At 39.7% G+C, this 21,112-nt stretch overlaps 1 protein-coding gene and 1 pseudogene across 10 annotated transcripts in view; one reads left to right on the forward strand and one right to left on the reverse strand.

Moving 5' to 3' along the window:
- Positions 1 to 21,112, forward strand: part of RBPMS (RNA binding protein, mRNA processing factor) — a 178,382-nt gene that overhangs the window by 41,209 nt on the left and 116,061 nt on the right. Inside the window, exon 1 of one of the 10 annotated variants that reach the window (XM_086703362.1) lies at positions 18,602 to 19,368. The exons of the other annotated variants lie outside the window; for them this stretch is intronic. Within the exon in view, the coding sequence (XP_086559488.1) occupies positions 19,315 to 19,368 (54 nt within the window). The 5' untranslated portion in view covers positions 18,602 to 19,314. Of the gene's footprint in view, positions 1 to 18,601; positions 19,369 to 21,112 lie in introns of those variants that run through there. 10 annotated transcript variants of the gene reach the window in all.
- On the reverse strand, positions 16,092 to 16,962 carry LOC112869994 (hypoxanthine-guanine phosphoribosyltransferase pseudogene; annotated as a pseudogene).

The following is a 21,112-nucleotide window of genomic DNA, read 5'->3' on the forward strand; positions in this document are numbered from 1 at the left end:
TTATGAAATTCCATTTAACCAGCAACTAAGAGCTCTCATGGGACTGGGAAAGGAAGACCTCTCCATCCTCAAGGAATTTATAGTGTAAGCAAGGCTGAATGATACAAAATGAAAAATGTCCTAAAACATGTTTCTAAGGGCCAAATTTCCAAAGACACATGTCCATGTGGTCCAGGTGGTTGCTAACTCCTTGTGAAGGTGCTAATTCAGAGTACATCCTCTCTGGAGGCCTTTTAAGGTGTGTTGCTCTCTGATGTGGTTAATTCTCTTTGATAAATATCATAGACCTTTATAATCCAGTACTACTAGTATTTTATGATACATGATTTTATAAGTTCTATGCCTTTGCTATAATTTAGAATCCCGTTCATAATCAATAATCCTTGGGGTGCCTGGGTGGTTCAGTTGGTTAGATGTTCTTGATTTCAGCTCTGTCTTGATCACATGGTTTGTGGGTTTGAGCCCCACATCGCGCTCTGTGCCAATAGTGCGGAGCCTGCTTTGGATTCTCTGTCTCCCTCTCTGCCTCTCCCTCGCTCGCACTCTCTCTCTCTCTCTCTCTCAAAATAAACAAACATTTAAAAAAATAATCCTTATGAAGCAAGAGTACTGTGTCGGTGATCTGCATAGATAACTGGTTGCTAGGGGAGACAGCAGCCAAATGGGGATGTATGTACAGGGTTGTATGTACGTGGGGGGTAGGGTGATGATGAGTTAGGGAAGACTACATCATGAATGATCTTGAGGTTTCATAGATGAGTCATTGAGAGAAAAAGAACCTTTGGCAAGCTTATTTGAATCAACAATATATTGATACAAGGCACAAAAATGTTTTTGGAATATGGGTAAATACAGGGAGGGAACAACAATTTTTCTGACATTTCCTTGAATTTTTATTTGGAATTTAGTTCTAGTAATTATCCCCATTTTTCTTTTAAAGAAAGCAATTGTCCTGGCACCAGCAAATGTTGAGGTTCGAAAAGGTAATTACTTCAGTCTCTCAAGTCAGGACTTTTCACTTTTCTGTACCTCCACACATTGGCTGGTGCCAGGAGCTTTTCTGTGCTCCAAGGTAGCCTGTTTTGCTATGGACGGTTCTAATGGTTCTACTCTCCTAAGACCTTCTCGTGACTTCCATGCTTGGTACTAGTTCTGCCCAGTTGGCCAACTACATAATAAACCTACTCCTTATACAGGGCAGCTCTAAAAATATTTTAAATGTGCTGTCAGATTTTTCTGAGCCTTTTTCCCCTTCAAGCTACACATCTTTACTTTCTTCAACCATTTATATATGCCGTAGTTTCCAGTTTCTTAACAGGCCTGATTGCTCATGTCTGGGTCTCCAGCTTGTTTGTCCCTGCCAGTCTTCAGATAGGATTTTCTGTGTGAGCACAGCTTGATAAGAGCTGCAGAACAGGTTGGCAAGTATCCTGTTTCTTAAACATAACTGTTACTTAAGACTTTAGTTTTTTTTGTTGTTGTTGTTGTTAAGCAAGTTACCTGTCTCCTTGCTTCTCCAAGGCTGGTGTATGTGTGGTTTGCCACAGCTTTGCCTAGAGTGCCCTTGCATTCCTTTCATGCAGTTATGGTTTGCTTGTGTTTTTGTTCTGAAAAAGAAAGCGATGGATTCATTGTGTTGAATTGATAGGATTGGATTTTATACTACCAGAGATCCTTGCTCTTGGGCACTTAATAAATGTTTCCTGAATATAATTGAATAAGTAATGAACCTTTGAATGTTCACAATCTTTGTTATATGTATAGCAGTTTGACCTAGAGTTGCCAGGATTATAGGTCAAACATTAAAATTGATCTTCTCCAGTTAGATAAACAAGTTTACTTCAGAAGAATTTTGCATTAAACTTTGAATGCTCTTTAAAACAAACACGAAATTACGTTGTTTTCGCTTAGGAAATGACTTATCCGCTCAAGTTTGTCTTAGAGCACAATTTGGATATTTTTCATTCTCATCTTCCTCTTCCCTTGTTGATAAATAGCCCGATGGCTTTTGGTAAAATAATAGTTAATTAACAGGGTTCTTTAAATAGTCTGTAAATTTTCTTTTTTAATTTTTTAATGCTTATTTTTGAGGGGGGGGGAGGGGCAGAGAGAGAGAAGGAGACACAGAATCCAAAGCAGGCTCCAGGCTTGGAGCTGTCAGCACAGAGCCCGACATGGAACTTCAACTCAAACTGTGAGATCATGACCTGAGCCGAAGTCGGATGCTTAACTGACTGAGCCACCCAGGCGCCCTAGTCTGTAAAATCTCTAAGCCAACTGCTTGTCTTACAACTTTTCTTTCCAAGTTTTAGGATGGTTATTATAACCTTCATTAGGTGCAAAATATAAGTAGATTTGTCCCTTCTGTCCTCCCTGTGTTGTGGAGTAGACTGATAGTCCATAGAATCAGAAGTTGATGATAGTCATTATTTCAAGGGTTAAGAAAAACAAGAGCTGCCATTTTACGTGAATGACCTTCGGGTAAATGCCATTTTTGAAACGTGAACACCATTTTACCTGAAACTTTTAAGTAAGTGACTTGGGTTGAGTAAATACGGGGTGAAGCAAAAGTATAACTTGATTTCACTTTTTTTTTTTTTTTACAGAGGAAAGGGAGAATTCCCATTTACCTCTGCAACTGGTATTACTTAGTTCTTTATCCTAACACGTGGGGTGGGGGGGTAAAGGGAGAGGCATTTCAAGTACAGATACTATATTGTTTTATCTTTTAATGTTTCTGTTTCCCTTTGCATTAGTGGTGGTATTAGCGTGGATATGCTACAATTTAGAGTAAGTTGTGTTATATCCAGAGCTAGAGATAGGAAGATGTGGTCTTATTAAAAAAATTTTTTTTTTCCTGTGGAGAAATATCTGAATTTACTTAGAAATATCAAAAATAGTCTGATGCTATAGTACTTGTGGTTATTTTGGCCTTCCTTATTTTAGATGAAGCTAACGTGAACTGTAATCAGTCACCATCTTCAAGGAAATAATGTTTGGAGGATAAATTTTGTGTGCATCATCTAAAAGCAAATCTCTTTAATCACAAAGCCAAAAGGAAAGGATGTGTTCTTTTTTTCCATGTTTCCTGTTGGATCTTAAAGCCGAGTTGGAGGAATCGTGAATTGGCAAATTCCAAGAAATGAAGTAATTTTGATCATAAAGCAAAATCTTTTCCTTTGAGAGTCCTTTCTCAGGGTAGTATAATGATGTGGAGGCACTGATTTTATTTACAAAGAGAGCCTTAAGTAGGTTGACCTTCTAGTGATTGTCTCCAAAAAAAAAAAAAAAAAGGAATGTGGTGGGAAAATCTTTTGACATTCTGAAGATCTGTTTTTAATTTTTTTTTTCTTTTAACAGTTTTTATGTTTTGAGAGAGCAAGAGAGCGGGAACATGAGCGGGGGAGGGGCAGAGAGTGAGAGAGAGAGACACACACACACACACACACACACACACAGAATCCTGAGCAGGCTCCAGGCTCTGAGCTCTCAGCACAGAGCCCAATGCGGGGCTCGAACCCATGACACAAGATCATGACCTAAGCCAAATTTGGGCAATCAGCCTACCGAGTCTCTCAGGCGCCACTGAAGATCTGTTTTTCTAAAAGGAGTAAAAAGTTCTTCCTTACAGTTAATCTCCCATTCACTTCTGTCTTGCTAATTGCCAGATTCTTTTTTTAAAAAATAACTTAAAATTTTTAATTGTGGTTTAAAAAAGATACAATTTGCCGTCTTAACAATTTTCTAAATGTACAGTTCAGTTAGAGTCAGAGTATTCATGTTGTACAACATCTCCAGAACTTTTTCTTGCAAAACCGAAACTACCTATTAAACAACTCGCCATTTCCCCATCCCCCCCCCCCCCCCGGCAACCACCACTCTACTTTCTGTTTCTATCAATTTGTCTACTTTAGATATCGTACATAAGTGGGGTCATACAGTAGGTCTTTTTGTGACTGGCTTTATCTAACTTAACATACTGTCCTCAGGTTCATCCATGTTGTAGCATATGTTAGAATTCCCTTCCTTTTTAAGGCTGAATAATACTTCATTGTATGTATATACCGCATTTTCTTTGTCCATTCATTTGTTGATGGGCATTTTTGGGTCGCTTCCATCCCTGGCTATTGTGAATTATGCTGCTGTAAACATGAAACATCTCTTTGAGATCCTGCTTTCAGTTCTTTTGGATGTATACCCAGAAGTGAGATTTCTGGATCATGGGGTAATTCTATGTTCAATTTTTTGAAGAATTGCTGTACTGTTTTCCATAGAGGGGGCACCATTTTACATTCCTACAACAGTGCAGAAGGGGTTCAGTTTCTCTACATCTTCAGCAACACTTGTTTTATGGTTTTATTATTATTATATAGTAATTGCCAGTGTTTAACACTAACCATAACCATCAAAGTTTTTAGTGTCCCGGGGTGTACAAGTATGAGATTTGTGTGCTGTCTAAAAAGCTAGAGTGTTTTTTTTTTAATGTTTATTTTTGAGAGAGAGCATGAGCAGGGGGAGGGGCAGAGAGAGAGGGAGAATTTGAAGCAGGCTCCAGGCTCTGAGCTGTCAGCACAGAGCCCAATGTGGGGCTCGAACTCATGATCACGAGATCATGACCTGAGCCAAAGTTGGACGCTCAACTGACTGAGCCACCCAGGTGCCCCTAAAAAAAAAAAAAAAAAAGCTAGAGTTTTACATTTGTTTGCTTTCACTTAAAAAACATTTTTCTAAGTTTTATTTATTTATTTTGAGAGAGAAGGCGAGCATGAGCAGGGGAAGGGCAGAGAAAGGGAGAGAGAGAATCCCAAGTACCTCTGCACTGTTAACAGCGCGGAGCCCAACATGGGACTTGAACCCACGAAATGTAAGATCATGACCTGAGCGGAAATCAAGACTCTGGCCACTCAGCCGACTGAGCCACCAGACGTCCCTGTTTTCTTTTACTTTTAATAGGTTTGTTTCTTGATGTTTGTTCATTACAGCCAGTATGGGACTTCTTAACCCATGTAGAAGAAAGCAGTGCAACATTATGGTAGCTAAAGTTGCACATCTCAAACTTGGCACAACTATTATGCTGATACAAAAAAAAATAATGTTCAGTAGAACGGATTGTGGGGAATGCATTCATGTCCTACAAGTTTACAAACAACAGGTATACCTATATAGTCGATGCACCAGGGTGTTTCTTGCCCATTTATGGAAATGTTCCAGATACTGTACAGTCCAGGAAGATGGATAAGGTGGTGGATCTACTCAGCTCTCTAGTATTTCACTTCTTCCATCATAATGCCTAATTTCCATCCTTTCTTTGTTTCAAAGTCTTTAGTAGCAAAGTGTTTCCTTGCTGTTAAATCCGAGAGATGAACCCTTCAAAAAGAGAAAAAAAAAATCCAGTATTTTATGTTTGATAGATCTGTCATCAGTGTTATTTTTTTATTTTCTGTATCGTCTTAATATTGTATCAGAAAGAACTTTATAATCTGCCTCATGCTGACTACAGATCATTAGAGAATCAAGTAAACTTGTATAGAAGATTGCTGGTAAGTTCTGACCAAAGAACATGCAGGGTAACTAACAATTTTAGAGGATACTTTCTTGGTCCTTTAATATGCCAAATGTTCCCGCTGGTGATATAGGCATAAATAAGCCAAAATATACAAAACATTTTAGATTCTTTACACTACATTTTTCTTATTCTCTGCCTCGCCAGATCTTTAGTGGCTTTTCACCTTTGCCCTTCATTTTGTAACACTACCATGTCACTGGAAGGTTTTCCTCCCTCACCCCCTCTCCTCTGACTGGCAGCTGCAGAATGCCAATTTGGTGGCGCTTTATCTTGTTTCTGTAAACTTCTTGGCGAGTCAAAGCCTGGTGCTTTTTGTTTTGTTTTGTTTTGTTTTTAACTTTGTTTATTTTGAGAAAGAGAATGGGCGGGGCAGAGAAAGAGGGGAGAGAGAATCCCATTCTGTCAACGCAGAGCCTAACTGGGAACTCCATCTCCTCAATCGTGAGATCATGACCTGAGCCAAAACCAAGGTTGGGAAGCTTAACACACTGAGCCACCCAGGCACCCCACATCCTTGTCCATTTTAATTGCATTTCCCACATCCTCCCCCCTCAACCCTGCGTCTTCCTCGAACACTTCCTGTCTTGTTAACAGTGAGGCTGGGTCTCAGGTCTTCATCTCTTTGCCGGCTTTTGTCTTCCTCCCACCGACACTGCCTTCTGGGAGGAGCCAACCGCAGAGGTGGAAGCCCGATCTGGATCTGGTGCGCAGCCCCACTTCCGGTAGCTTCGCCTCTGCCTGCGCCATGTTGGGAGAAGGTTGCGGGGCGCAGAGAACCCAAATACTTGCAAGGGTTGTATTTAAGATTCGTGAAACCGGAGGAGGGAAAGGTGAGAGGATGGCATTTTGAGTGATATGGGTGACTGAACCCGGACTTTTGGGAAAGGCTATAGAACGATTTGGCGATTAGCCCACCTTGCTGGTGAGATGACTCTTAATCATTAATTTTTTGTACACTATAACCTTTTTTTTTTTTTTAACCATGGTATTGTCTTTGGACACCTTTGTTCATAATGCTAGTAGCAACTCCTCAGTAGGGAGGACAGTTGTGACACTTAATGTTCTGTTGACTCACGACCTGCATCTGGAGGAATGTGCTGGAGGATGTTGGTGGTTTTAAAAATATTATAGTGTGTCCAAAGTTGTTTTTTTACCTTAAAATATATTACTTTTTTTCTGAAGCTTAACGATGGTTTTTTAAAAGATTGAAAAAAATAAAAGGATTTCTGCATTAATTTTGTTAATTATGGCTGGAAAACCAAAAATCTCATCTATGTAATGTAGAAGGAAAAGTCTGCATAGGTAATGGTTAAGAATGCAGGCTTTGAACTGGTGGAGTTGCTGTAATACTTAATCATCTTTTTTGACTTGGGTGGGTTCTTTAACCCTCTGTTTCCTCATTTGAAAAATAGCTTCTATCTCACAGGTTTGTGGTAGGGGTGATTGAATTCGTACAGGTCTACACTTCCTTACCTGAAATCCTCAGGACCAGATGTGCTTCAGAATCTTTCAAATTAAAAAAAAATTTTTTTTTAATGTTTATTTATTTTTGAGAGAGAGACAGAGTGAGCAGGGGAGGAACAGAGAAAAAGGGAGACACAGAATTGGAAGCAGGCTCCAGGCTCTGAGCTGTCAGCACAGAGCCTGACGTGAGGCTTGAACTCATGAACTGTGAGATCATGACCTGAGCTGAAGTTGGACGTTTAACCAACTGAGCCACCCAGGTGCCTCAGAATCTTTGAGATTTTGAAAGATGACACAGTACGTAACCCAAAGATAATAAGCACAGTGAGGTTAAGGTAGCACTTTAATAATTAAGCACATTATGTCTGTAGTAAAGCAAATAGTTACACTGAGTGGGATAAATTAAGACCATAAGTAAACACTTCAGATTCTGCTTTGCCACCCATTGAGTTTGCACATACAACCTCTCTCTTTTCAACTCGAATTAGACTTTGAGAGCTTTTAGATTTTGGAATTGTGGATTAGGGTTTGTGGATTCACATTTGTAAACACCATGTAAATGTTAGGTGCAAAACTGATGTCTTCCTATACTTTATGACTTTTGCTTTGCCATTATTTATAAGAATGTTAAATAGACGTTAAATCTTTGTAGTTTAAAGTGGACAAGGTAGGAAGCCACGTGTAACCATATGTATTTTTCACATATTACTATCGCATTTGGGTTTCAAGTCTACTCTTATCTTCCAGTTGTAGAAGAACAAGAAAGAGGATGAGGTGGAACATAAAAGTTCTCTGTTCCTCTTAACTCCACTTTGCCTTTCCTACTTCCTCATAGAAGATCTTTAAGTACATCTTCAAAGATTTTAAATAACTTCTGAAATGTTTTGTTGTTGTTGTTGTCACTTGTGGCTTTTGCCTTGACTTGCCTCTCTTAGTTTCACATTAAATTACGCACACAGAGAAAGCCACCCTGTGGATCTTAATCTTTTGATCTGCTTTGCTGCTGATGGATCATTTCTGGGACATCTAGTGGTGTAGAAAACCTTAAGTTTAAAGGAACTTAAGCACTGCTAAGATTTTAGTTTTCTTGTCCAAAGGGAGGAGCCTCCTGAGTTTATGTCTGTGGGGTTAGATATTTTGTGTGAACTCATGGCTGTGTTATGATTGGCCTGAAAATCTGGTACATCTTATCCTATTAAAACCTTTTGAGAATCTATTAAAGCTCTTATAGTAGGAAATAATTTGACCTTTAGATTGTCATCTTCTTTGTCTACCTAATACATGTGTTATCTGGTTGAAGCTTGACCAGAAAGAGAATGTGGAAATGTTTGAAAGAATAACAAGATAACCAGATACTGGAAGCAGAAACTGTATACTCTATAAAAGGACAAATTTAACATTTCAAGGGAAATGTTATATTTATGTCTGAAAGGAATAGACCTTGACAAAAGTAAAGACATAGGTATTTAGATATTTCAAGAGAATAACTTCTTCTAGATTAGTTTGTTGACCTATTGTCTGAACTATAAATTCTGTTTTTACCTGTAAATCAGTAATCCATATGTTCCTAAAAAGAATTATTTTCTCTAGGAAAGCAGATAATTGAGGTTTTTAGGTTTTTCTTTCTCCCTAACATTTATGATTTATTTTGTTTTTTTTTTTTTAATTTTTTTTTAATGTTTATTTTTGAGAGAGAGCGCGCAAGCAAGCAGGGAAGGGGCAGAAAGAGAGGGAGACAAAGAATCTAAAGCAGGCTCCAGGCTCTGAGCTGTCTGCACAGAGCCTGATGTGGGGCTCAAAACTCATGAACTGTGAGATCGTGACCTGAGCCGAAGTTGGACGCTTAACTGACTGAGCCACCCAGTCCCTCCTCTTCCTTCCTTCCTTCCTTCCTTCCTTCCTTCCTTCCTTCCTTCCTTCCTCCCTCCCTCCCTCCCTCCCTCCCTCCCTTCCTTCCTTCCAACATTTTTATTTACTTATGAGAGACAGAAAACAGATCATGAGCCAGGGAGAGGCAGAGAGAGGGAGATAGAATCTGAAGCAGTATCCAGGCTCTAAGCTGTGAGCACAGAGCCTGATGTGGGGCTTGAACCCACAAACTGTGAGACCATGACCTGTGCCGAAGTTGGCCGCTTAACTGACTGAGCTGCCCATGCCTCTTCAGTTTCTCTTTAAATGTATTTGTGTGAGGATTTTGTTAAAGAGGCAGTGAAATCAGTTGAAACATACCAATATGACACACTAAACATAATTTGGATAGTTCACAATTGCCAAAGACCACCTGCTTGAAGTAAACCTTGTTGTTTTTTTAAATATAAACTAATGTGTTACTGTTTCATATTACAGTAATGTGGTATATTAATTTTAAAGGTGATTTTATATTGTGTTTAGTAACTTCTAGTTTAACTTTCACTGTGGTTAATTCATGAGGTAGATTAGGTCAGTTCCTACATTTTATTTTTAGCAGTCTCCCAATATTTTCAATCTTTTACTCCTTTCACAAGTAAGAAACAAGGCCAGCAATTGATAAGGGGGAGGCATTTTTGTTTCAAACTAGCTACTCAGAAACCAAGGAGGTTAACTAAAAAAATAAGATATTTTAGATTCTTGTGTTTTCTTTTTTTTCTTATGTTTATTTTTGAGAGATAGAGAACATGCAAGCAGGGGAGGGTCAGAGAGAGAGGGAGACACAGAATGTGAATGAAGCATGCCAGGCTCTGAGCTGTCAGCACAGCCCGATGCGACTCAGGGCTTGAACTCATGGACTGCTAGATCATGACCTGAGCCGAAGTCAGATGCTCAACTGACTGAACCACCCAGGCTCCCCAGTTTCCCCAGCTTTTTCTGTTTTTTATTTAAAGATTTAGCAGAGTTAGGTTAATTTTTCAGTCCTCAGCTTAATAAACTTATGTTTAAAAAAGGGATGATATTTAGTTGTAGCCTGAGAATAACTTCCTGGGGTATGTATATACACATGCATGCAGTAGGATATTGACTGCAGCAACAAAAAACAAAATGTGGCTTAAACATAATAGACCTTTTTCTCTCACCTGAAAGTCTAGAATAGCGGTTCATGGTAGGTATGTGAGTCTGTGTTCAACAGGGACTCTATATTGTTGTTCTGCCATCGTTAACAGGTAGCTTTCATCATATGGTCTAAGATAGCTGCTCCAGTTCCCACCATCATATTGTCTCGACAACAGCAAAGAGGGAGGAAATGCTCCCATTATGTAGGCACAACTTAGAACTTGCAGGCAGCACATCACATCACTGGTCAGACCTTGGCAGTATAATCCTAGTAAGGGAGTTGGAGAAATTGTGTGCCCAGCTAAAATCTGAAATAGGAAGAATAGATATTGGAGAAAACAGGCAGTTCTTACTAAAGTGTATATTATATGCAGTGTTTAGTTAACTGTGTCATTGTTACCAATATTTACCAAAATAAGAAAAGATTCACCCACTCTACAACCATTGGGATCCATAAAGTGCAACTCTTGGATAGCCCAGAAGAATTTCCTTCCAATTGGTCACACATGGAGAGATTTCCTAATTCTTAAGAAATACATGGTGGAAAAAAACAAAAAACAAAAAAAAACCCTAAAGGTTAAAAAATAAAAGTCCTGCATCTGACTTTCATCGAGATACTTTTAGAACTTCATTGTGTCAGTATACAAAATTTTACCTGAATGGTGTTTTTTGGTTTTTTTTTTTAAATTTTTTTTTTTCAACGTTTATTTATTTTTGGGACAGAGGGAGACAGAGCATGAACGGGGGAGGGGCAGAGAGAGAGGGAGACACAGAATCGGAAACAGGCTCCAGGCTCTGAGCCATCAGCCCAGAGCCTGACGGGGGCTCGAACTCACGGACCGTGAGATCGTGACCTGGCTGAAGTCGGACGCTTAACCGACTGCGCCACCCAGGCGCCCCCTGAATGGTGTTTTTAACTTAGCAGTGTATCGTGGACAACTCTGTATCTGCAATATAGGTCTATTTCATTTAAAAAAGAATGTTATATAGCATTTATTTGAGGGAAATTTTAAACATTGCTGTTAATATAAGTGTCACATACTTCATTTGTGATTACATTTTTTTGCCAGATGATGAATTATAGACCGCTCCCTGATATAAACAGGAGATTTCAAAAGCCTCTTAGTTCATTTTGTCCTTTTGCCCAAAAGCCATAGTCTTCTGGTGTTCCTAGATTTTGTGTGAGAACACATACACATGCTGTTAGAAGTAAGTCGGTTCTGCCAAGATAAGGAAACAACTGAAATGGTTTACGATGACAGTGTCCACTGCTGAATTCAGAATGAAACATTTTAAAAAAAGGATCTATCTTCTGGCTATAGATGACCTTCGCGTAATTCTTTTCTGTTAATTAGAACGCTAGGACTTAACTAATGTGGTGTAGGTCAGTGAAACAGAAGTTAGTTAACCTGTACCTGTTTTTCGCATACTGTGTTAATGCCGTAGTATTAAGCATGTATGAAGGTCCTGCTTTGCACGGCATAACGTACAGCCTAACGTTCTTGGTGGAACACCACAAGATGGTTGCAAAGTGACGTCTTTCCAGGGTTTGGCCCCTGTGCTCTTCCTACCATTGCCATGAGGATCAACTCTCTTACTCTTTTCAGAACTAGTCTTAAAATCAGCTCCCTTTCTATTCCTTCCACCTCTTTACTACGTTGCCTCTCAAGTTCAAGTCCAGGCATCAAGGCACCTTGTCAAGTATAGAATTTGAAATGGAAGCAGCAGTGCTGAAGAAGAGGGGGTGGCTGGTAGAAATTGGTAAGAATTTGGAAAAGTATAGAGAAGAGTGGGTAGAAATAGGTGTAATTCTTGACTTCAGGAGTCAGATTTTGAAAGTTTAAGGTTCGAGTCTTGGCTCTGTCACTTTATAGTTTGTTACAAGTTACTTAAGCTTTCTGAGCCTCAGTTTCCTCATGTATAAAACTGGGACATGGGGCGCCTGGGTGGCGCAGTCGGTTAAGCGTCCGACTTCAGCCAGGTCACGATCTCTCAGTCTGTGAGTTCGAGCCCCGCGTCAGGCTCTGGGCTGATGGCTCAGAGCCTGGAGCCTGTTTCCGATTCTGTGTCTCCCTCTCTGCCCCTCCCCCGTTCATGCTCTGTCTCTCTCTGTCCCAAAAATAAATAAACGTTGAAAAAAAAAAAATTTAAAAACTGGGACAGAGAGAAGACCTAGTTTATCTGGTTGAAGTTCAGATTAAATGCATGTAATAAAATGCTTGTAATGTTTGGCAACTATTGTATACAACTCTATATACTCTTCATTTCTTCTCCATGTCTAATCAAAATTTTGTGAGACCATACTCATAAGAATAGGTTTTCTATCCATTGTTTATCTTGTCTATATCCCTCCTGTGTGTTCTCTGGAGTTGAAGTTAGGCTTAGAAACTGGGGGCTGTGGGGGGGCACCTGGTGGCTTAGTTAAGCATTGGTGAGTTTCATTCTCATTGGTGGAGCTTTGCATCCGGCTCTCCACTGACAGAGGGGGCGCCTGCTTTGGACCCTCTGTCTCCCTCTCTCTCTGCCCCTCCTCCACTTGTGCATGCGTGTTTCTGTCTCTCTCTTGCACACACACGCACGTACACACACACACAAACATTTTTAAAAAATCTCCTCAGAAATTGGGGATATGGCACATTGTATTTATATTCATTCAGCTAGTAATGCTGGAGAAGAATGACAAGTGACTTTTGCCAGGGAAAAATGGTTTCTAGAGCAGTGCTAATTCCACATTATCAGGCTTTTGAATAGTTTACCATTCTGGCATCTATTCCTTAAATTTTTTGAGCCTGATCAAGAATCAAAGAAAAGAAATAAAGAGAAAGGAAAATGCGAAAGACAAACTTTGTAGCATTTTTAAACTTGAGTTTTTAGTTAAAATAGGAAACCTCTAACGTGATATTTTCTGACTTTGTCCTTCCTGTGGGGCTAAGAATATGTTCTGATATCTTGAAGCAACTTGAATAATGTCCCCTTTCTCCCTGTGGCTCTTAGTAGGCCATCAAGTCTGTCCTCTTCACACACCACTTCCTCTCAGGAGACAGAAGCGAGCATTGTCGCCTCCACCCCACATAGGGAGAAACTGGGCCTCAGGGAGGAGCAGAATTATTCAGATGTGACGAGGAGGCCAGATTCTAGGGAGTTTATGCTTCTCTGATAGTCTCTTTAGTACTTTTCCATTGTTTTAGAAAGAACTCCTTCAGGACCAGAGTATACGGTTTTATGGGCAGAATTTGGTTTCAACAGAAAATCATGAAAAATTACAATTTACATTTAGTTACACTCTAAGTCAACTAGGATGTCCTGTTTAGAAGCAGGGCTCCAAACCTTGTTAAAGAACAGTTTATCTTGCTTTTAAACAAATGGAGGTATTACAAGAGACGCAGATGGAAAGCAGGTTGCCACATCAAAATAAATTAAGGCATGGTTTCCTTCTCCCAAATAACTTTCCTCTTAAAACAACGGGTAGGAGAATGGGTTAAAATTACAAAATTTAGATTGTTCTGTCTAGTCACTTTACAATCAGGAAGTATGAGGATTAGTCAGTGCTTTAATATTTGTTTAAAAATACACTGCTTTAAAAGCCCTGGAGGTAGAATATTCAATCCCTTGTATGGTAGTTCCTAAGAAATATTAATTAAACAGTTCAGCATGAAATGAATTTATAGATGGACAACTTTGGGATTAATATTCTCTTCCAGGTATCCTTATTTTAGTCTGGTGGCAACTCTGGATGGTTACAAACTCTGTTTGCTTTTATTCCCTAACACCCAGAACTAGACTTTGAGGAGGAAGGTAGGACAGACACTGTGGGTGGCCACTGCAGGTAGGGGCTAGAGAATGAGCAGAACCCCATGCCCATACCTGTGATGTTGGCTGGGAAGTCCCAGGTGGCCAGTGAATGGTGGCTTTTGGTAGTTTCTTTCCACCCAGCTGAGATCTTCAGTCCCAGTTCCTGCCTTGGGATTTGTGGTACTTGGATTATAGAAGTCATCGCATAAAATTCTGCATAATATTTCCAGAACTGCAGTACTATGAAAAAATAACAGGAGTTATAAATGCTGGCTGGCATGGCCTTCTGTAACAACATGGGTAAGTGTAGCTATTAATTGGTCTGTCACTTATGGTTTGATTTGGTTTCTCATTGCCTGAAAGCAGTAAAAATGTTTTCTTAAACTGAGGGAAAACATTTCATTTAAAAATAGAAAAACTTTGGAGTGAAGTTATTTTTCCTTAGCCTTTTATGATACTCCCTGATGAAAGGCAGGTGTATTTCTTTAGCAAAAACCCTACTGCATATATTAAAATGAGTAGAAAAACGTCAATAAGTATGGTAACTAGCCAGCATTTTAATATTTGTTTAAAAGTAGAGTGTTTTAAAAGCCCTGGAGGTAGAATAATCACTTGCATGCCAAAAGAAATGTTGGGGTCTTGAACAGGCCCTGGGTGCCTATAACATAGCGGGTTTTTTTCATAACCTGTTCTGTAACAGAAGTAGGCAGGCCACAACACGTTTCACTGGCTTGGGCTCCTGAAGTCTTTAGATTTACACCTGCCGTCCCAGTGCCTTAAGCCTCAGGAGATTTCTTTTTCATACTTTCCTAACCTTCTATCTGATAAACTTCACTTATAAAATGATGTAGATCAGGTATTCTGCCACTGACACAGGGTCTGTACTCCTGGGGTTTTATTGATTAGGCAAGACGGAAATGTCTTTCATTATTTAGTGGGTGTTTTTGGTATAGGTTGTGTGAAGGTTGTCTGTCAAGCAAAGCAAGAATGCCTTGTGCAGGAACTAAGTTAAGATTCTGATAGATGTAGATTATTATCTCCCCCTCCCCCCAAACAGTTTTCTCTTTGGAAATAGTTCCCATTATTTCAGGCTCTCTAGAGGTGTGAATGAGGCTAGTGTCTTTTCTCAGGGAAAACTGCCATTTTACAAGAGTGTCCCAACAAGAAACAGTCTGTTGGTGGTGGATGTATATGATGAGAATGAAGAACAAGTGAGAGACTGGGGATTTCTGTGGCTTTTGGGGTCTAATTTTATTTCTGGAGATATTTAGCCCACTTGTTTTTAAATTGTTTAATATTTATTTTTATTTTGAGGGGGGGCGGGGAGAGAGAGAGAGAGAGAGAGAGAGAGAGAATGAATATGAATCCCAAGCAAGCTCTGCGCCATCAGCATAGAGCCTGACCCAGGGCTCAATCATGACCTGAGTTGAAATCAAGAGTCAGTTAACCAACTGAGCCACCCAGGTGCCCCTATTATTTTAATTTTTAAAAGTTCATTTATTTATTTATTTTTTAAAGAGACAGCCTTTATTGTAAGGAGTTTTACACTGAACAATTCAAAATGTGGTAAAGTTTTCTGGAATTTGCTGATTTGTATTTAAAAGAACTGTTGACAAAGATTCACCAGAAATCATCTGAACAAGTGAGAAAATACAGTTGATACTATTGAAACAGTAAAATAATTCCAGGACGTATGGCTTATCCAGCACAACGATACCTTAGATGCTGTCACTGATAGGAAAACTGTTTCTTCCTCTTCTAAATACACAGTAGTATAATTACCAATATTCAGTCACTTCTGTTCTTTCCTGAATGTATAAAAATTAAAATACCAATTAAAAAACTAATATATTTTCTCTTTAAATGTTTCTTACAGATACAATTTCATTATTTTCATTCAATAGTGGTGTGGTTTAAGAGATTTTTCTTTTTTTTTTTTTTTTCAACGTTTATTTATTTTTGGGACAGAGAGAGACAGAGCATGAACGGGGGAGGGGCAGAGAGAGAGGGAGACACAGAATCGGAAATAGGCTCCAGGCTCTGAGCCATCAGCCCAGAGCCCGACGCGGGGCTCGAACTCACGGACCGCGAGATCGTGACCTGGCTGAAGTCGGACGCTTAACCGACTGCGCCACCCAGGCGCCCCGAGATTTTTCATTCACAAGTCAAACAGTCCACTCAAAGGGAACTGACAGTCTATATGCTCATAGTGCAAATAAAGGCTTCAGAATGCAGCAAATGACATTTCTAAAATACAAAACAGGTAAAATCCTTAGGAGATACATGCAAAAAGCTCTACTGGGCAGCTGGCCACAGAACTAGAACATGGGACTGGTGATTCCAAGGGGACTCCAGGTGCTTCCAAACTCAACTTGAAATCTCATCTTGGGCTTTGTATTTTGCTTTTCCAGTTTCACTAATGATACAAATGTGATTCAAGTCCCTGAAGTATTCATTGTAGTCAAGGGCATATCCTACGACAAACTTGTCTGGGATTTCAAATCCAACAATGTCTGGTTTATAGCCAACACTTTTCGAGGTGTCCTCTTCACCAGCAAGCTTGCAACCTTGACCATCTTTGGATTATGCTGCTTGACCATGGAGAGCAAGGAAGGTTTGCATTGTTTTGCCAGTATCAATTATATCCTCAACAATCAAGACATTCTTTCCAGTTAACGTTGAGAGATCATCTCCACCAATTACTTTTATGTCCCCTGTTGACCGGTCATTATAGTAGCTCTTCAGTCTGATGAAATCTACAGTCATAGGAATGGATCCATCATTATTTCTGTTCCGTGCTTTGATATAATCCAGCAGGTCAGCAAAGAATTTACAGCCCCCCCTTGAGCACACAGAGGGCTACGATGTGATGGCCACCCATCTCCTTCAACATGTCTTGGGCAAGATGCTCAGTCCTGTCCATAACTAGTCCATGAGAAATAAACACCCTTCCCAAACCCTCAGCGTAATGATGAGGTATACAAAATAAATCTAGGTCATAACCTGGTTCATCATCACTAATCACGACGCTGGGGCTGTGGGTTGCCATAACAGAGCCAATGGGCACACGTGCTGAGGGCAGCCAGAGGAGGAGCAAAAAGTTCATCTTTTGAGAGAGAACTCGTGCATAGGGGAGGGGCAAAGAGAGAGCTCTGCAGGCTTTACACTATCCGCAAGGAGACTGATGCGGGGCTCAAACTCGTGAAACCTGAGATCATGACCTGAACCTAAACCAAGAGTTGTACAGTTAACCGGCTAACCCACCCAGGTGCCCCACACCCTTTTGTTTTTAAAAGTCAAATTGTTAGTTAATACTACAAATCTCTCCTGTCTTCTGGGGACTGCAGAATGCTTTGCTGGGTGCAGTGTTGATTTGGGAATGGTCATTAATCTGGAACCACTATAGAGTTGTTCCGTGTTTCTTTTTCATCATTGTTTTAGTTATAGTATTTCTAACTTTCTCAGATGTTACATCTCTGCTCAGCAACTTTCAGGAATGAAGCAGTGGTCAAAGGTTATTAGTACTAGCATATAGAACTTATAATTCCTTCTCAGTGCTTTTTCCTTCATATCACTCTACCTTACTCTTTTTAATTTTAATTTCAGTATAGTTAACATACAGTGTTACATTACTTTTATTTATTTACTTTATTTATTTTAACGTTTATTCATTATTGAGAGAGCAGAGCATGAGCATGGGAGGGGTAGAGAGAGGAGACACAGAATCTGAAGCAGGCTTCAGGCTCTGAGTTGTCAGCACAGAGCCTGATGTGGGGCTTGAACTCAAAAACCGTGAGATCTGAGCCGAGGTCAGACACAACCGACTGAGCCACCCAGGTGCCCCAAAGTGTTACATTAATTTTAGGTGTACGTTGTAGTGCTCTACCTTCCCCTTTTGTGAGTTGCCTCAACAAGGTTACATTTCTGCTAACTCACTGTAGGTTGAACTTAAGAGGAAGGTGATGATTAGAATGTATTGTACAGTCGTCAGTGCTTAGCTATGAAAAGTATGAGTGTTCCACAGAGGTCTGTTACCTCTATTCAGAGGTGGCCAAGAAACTAAGGTCCATCAAGTCCAGCCAACGGGAAAGCAGGACAGAATGACTAATTCATGTTTGATGTGCGGACATGATTGTAACTGGGCATTACCATTGACAGGCATCCAAACCATAGTAAACAAAATACTAGCTATCATGCAGAGAAGAGATAGGGAGTTGCTAGGTTAGAGTACATATTCATCACTGGCATTTTGTCCAGATACTAGATGAACAGGACTGTTGGCATCTAAATTTATTAGCTCTCCCCACCTCTACTCACAAGAATTTTCTGTTTTCCGTTAGTGCATAGAAATGATACGGTTTTTTCATTTCCTTCTGTATAGTTCCTGTAATTCTGTCATCTTTGACTTCTGTGATGATGCTGGGTAAAGATGCCAAATGGTTTTTGTACCTCCTATTTCTGCCAGTCAACAGGATGTTTATAGTATTTACTGTGGGACATACACCAGGACAAATAGCTTTTAGCATCAAACCATCATTTGTTATATCAGACTGCATGACGTTGGCTCCTGGCATTTGTTTGTATCATATGAGGGATACTTAGCTTTTTATATAGAAATTGTCCTTTTCATACTTCATAGTTATTGTTCGTTAATTAAAACTTTAAAATCTCTTCCTCTCCAAAATGTCAGTGTCTTACAACTTTTAGGGAAAATTATGAGTACTGTTCTTAACAAGTATCTCATACTGTCTTCTAATCTTTGTGACTTTTCTAGTAGTATTTCTCAGTGTGGGTTCTATGCACTGCCTATAGCAGTATACTCTAAAGCCCTTGCTAAGATTGCAGCCTCCAAGGTCTCGTTCTTTCTTAATCAGAATATCCAGGAATGAAGACCAAGGATCTTCATTTTAAGTAATCGTGTTGTCCCTGTCATCCTTAGGCACATTTAAGTTTGGGTGATCCTTCCCGTAGAAATTTTCTAGCGGGGTCTGTGGACCTGGCAGCGAGCTAGAAATGTAGAATCTCAGGCCCCACTCTAGATCTGCTGAATCAGTCTACATTTTAACAAATTTCTGTGTGACAAATTTGAATACTGACTTACCACTTCTTACAAGTAGTAAATTCTCATTAATCACTCCTTGCCTATTGGCTCGTTGATCTGCTTCTCAGATAGGTACTTAAAACACCCGCAAACTTTTAACATCTCAAATTTAGGGAGTGTCTCAGGAGAATTACTCTCAATATTTTCAATAAAGGATCATAGTAAAACTTCATTGTGTCACTAGTTTAAGCACAGCTTGAGTGATTTCCTCCTAAATAAATGCAGGAGTACCTCATAAAATATAATTGCAAATCTGTTTCTCAGACAAAAGGGTCTGATTCTTCTCTGCCTGTGTGAAATTCACTCTGGGTCTGGCTCAAAGACCTCTGCTCCAAGATCAAGCAATGCCTTCGCAACAGGCCCTATGGCATTTGGCAGTGAGAAGCTTTCAGGGGCCACAACCTCATCTCAGTTGGGAGTAAGTATAATTGAATGTCGTTTGTATGTTCTTTTAAAACTAGAAAACCTTCCTGTGGATTTGGTGATGTGTTATATTATGTTTCCCAAATATGTCTGATCAGGAAAATCATCTGTTGCTTGTTAAAAATTCAGGCTCCTAAGCCTGAATCAGAATTTCAGGAGGTAAGATCTATTTTCTGACCAACAGTCTGGGCTTTCTTGCGATCAGGCATATGTAAGAAACACTGAATTATGTGACCTATTCTCCGGAAGATTAGCTTTCTGATTATATTTTTTGGAGCTCTTAATAGCCTCCCTTTTGGTTTTCTTGAACATATAGTGCCCTGAGAGCATGAGAGAAGCAGTTCAGGATTCTGAGTTTAGTATTACTGAAAATTGGAAATGGGGATAACTAAGTACTGTATAATAGTGTCTGTCAGGGATTTAACAGTACTTGATTAGTTCTTTCATGCTTTCTATATTCCTTTGAAAATGCCTTAAAGATGGTCAGTAGTATGTCCATTCTACCTGTGGAGAGAGGAGAAATAGATCTAACTAAGGTGGTGAAGTAACAAGCATCTAGGAGTGTTTGAGGAGTGTGTGCTTGGCAAGCATCTGTGGAGGGAAAGGGGTGGGGTTAAACTTGGCATTTGCCATCTCTTATCGAAGAACCTCACGTTTAAAACTTGAATGTGCTTTAACCTCAGAGGTGAAACTTCTAAATAATTACTATTTAGAGAAATGGTGCTCCCTTTTCCTTGTAGTTAAACACTTCATGGGCCATCTTTTCTGAACTTCACAGAAGAAACCTGGTTTTTAATTTTTTTTTGTTTGTTTTGAGAGTGACAGAGACAGCGTGAGTGGGGGGGAGGGGCAGAGAGAAAGGGAGAGATTGAGAATCCCAAGCAGCATGGAGCTCGATACAGGGATCGAACTCACGAAACTGTGAGATCATGACCTGAGCTGAAACCAAGAATCAGATGCTTAACTGACTGATCCACCCAGGGATCCCAGAAACCTGGTTTTTAGAAAGAAACAAAATTGACCTCTAATTTAGGATTAGAGTCCTCCTTTTATCTTGAACATTAAGACAAAAAGGTAATACTTAAGAAACAGTCTTAGAAACCACTGAATCTGTTATTTGTGTAAAACCATGATTAAATTAAGTAATGTTAGCTAGTTTGGGATCTCAAATTCTTATATTTTATAAATCATTTTATGGTTTAAAATTTGTTTTTTAATTTTTTTTAATGTTTATTTATTTTTGACAGAAAGAGCATGAGCAGGGGAGGAGCAGAGAGAGAGAGAGGGAGACACAGAATCCAAAGCAGGCTCTAGGTTCTGAGCTCTCAGCACAGAGCCTGACGTGGGGCTCAAACTCACAGACCGCAAGATCATGACCTGAGCTTAATTCGGACGCTCAACTGACTGAGCCACCCAGGCGCCCCTCTTTTTTTTTTTTTTTAATGTTTTTATTAAAAAAATAAAATGTTTTTATTAAAAAAAGACAGAGCATGAGCCAGGGGAGGGATAGAGAGAGAGGGAGACAGAATCTGAAGCAGGCTCCAGACTCTGAGCTGTCAGCACAGAGCCCGACGCGGGGCTCCAACTCACAGACTGTGAGATCGTGACCTGAGCTGAAGTTGGATGCTTAACCAGCTGAGCCACCCAGGTGCCCCTGGTTTTAAGTTCTTAATTGTTTTTTTTTTTTTTTTTACGTTTATTTATTTTTGAGACAGAGAGAGACAGAGCATGAACGGGGG

The sequence above is a fragment of the Puma concolor genome, chromosome B1 (genome assembly GCF_028749965.1).
Source record: "Puma concolor isolate L17-30 chromosome B1, mPumCon1.1.hap2, whole genome shotgun sequence".
In the NCBI taxonomy this organism is placed as follows: Eukaryota; Metazoa; Chordata; class Mammalia; order Carnivora; family Felidae; genus Puma; species Puma concolor.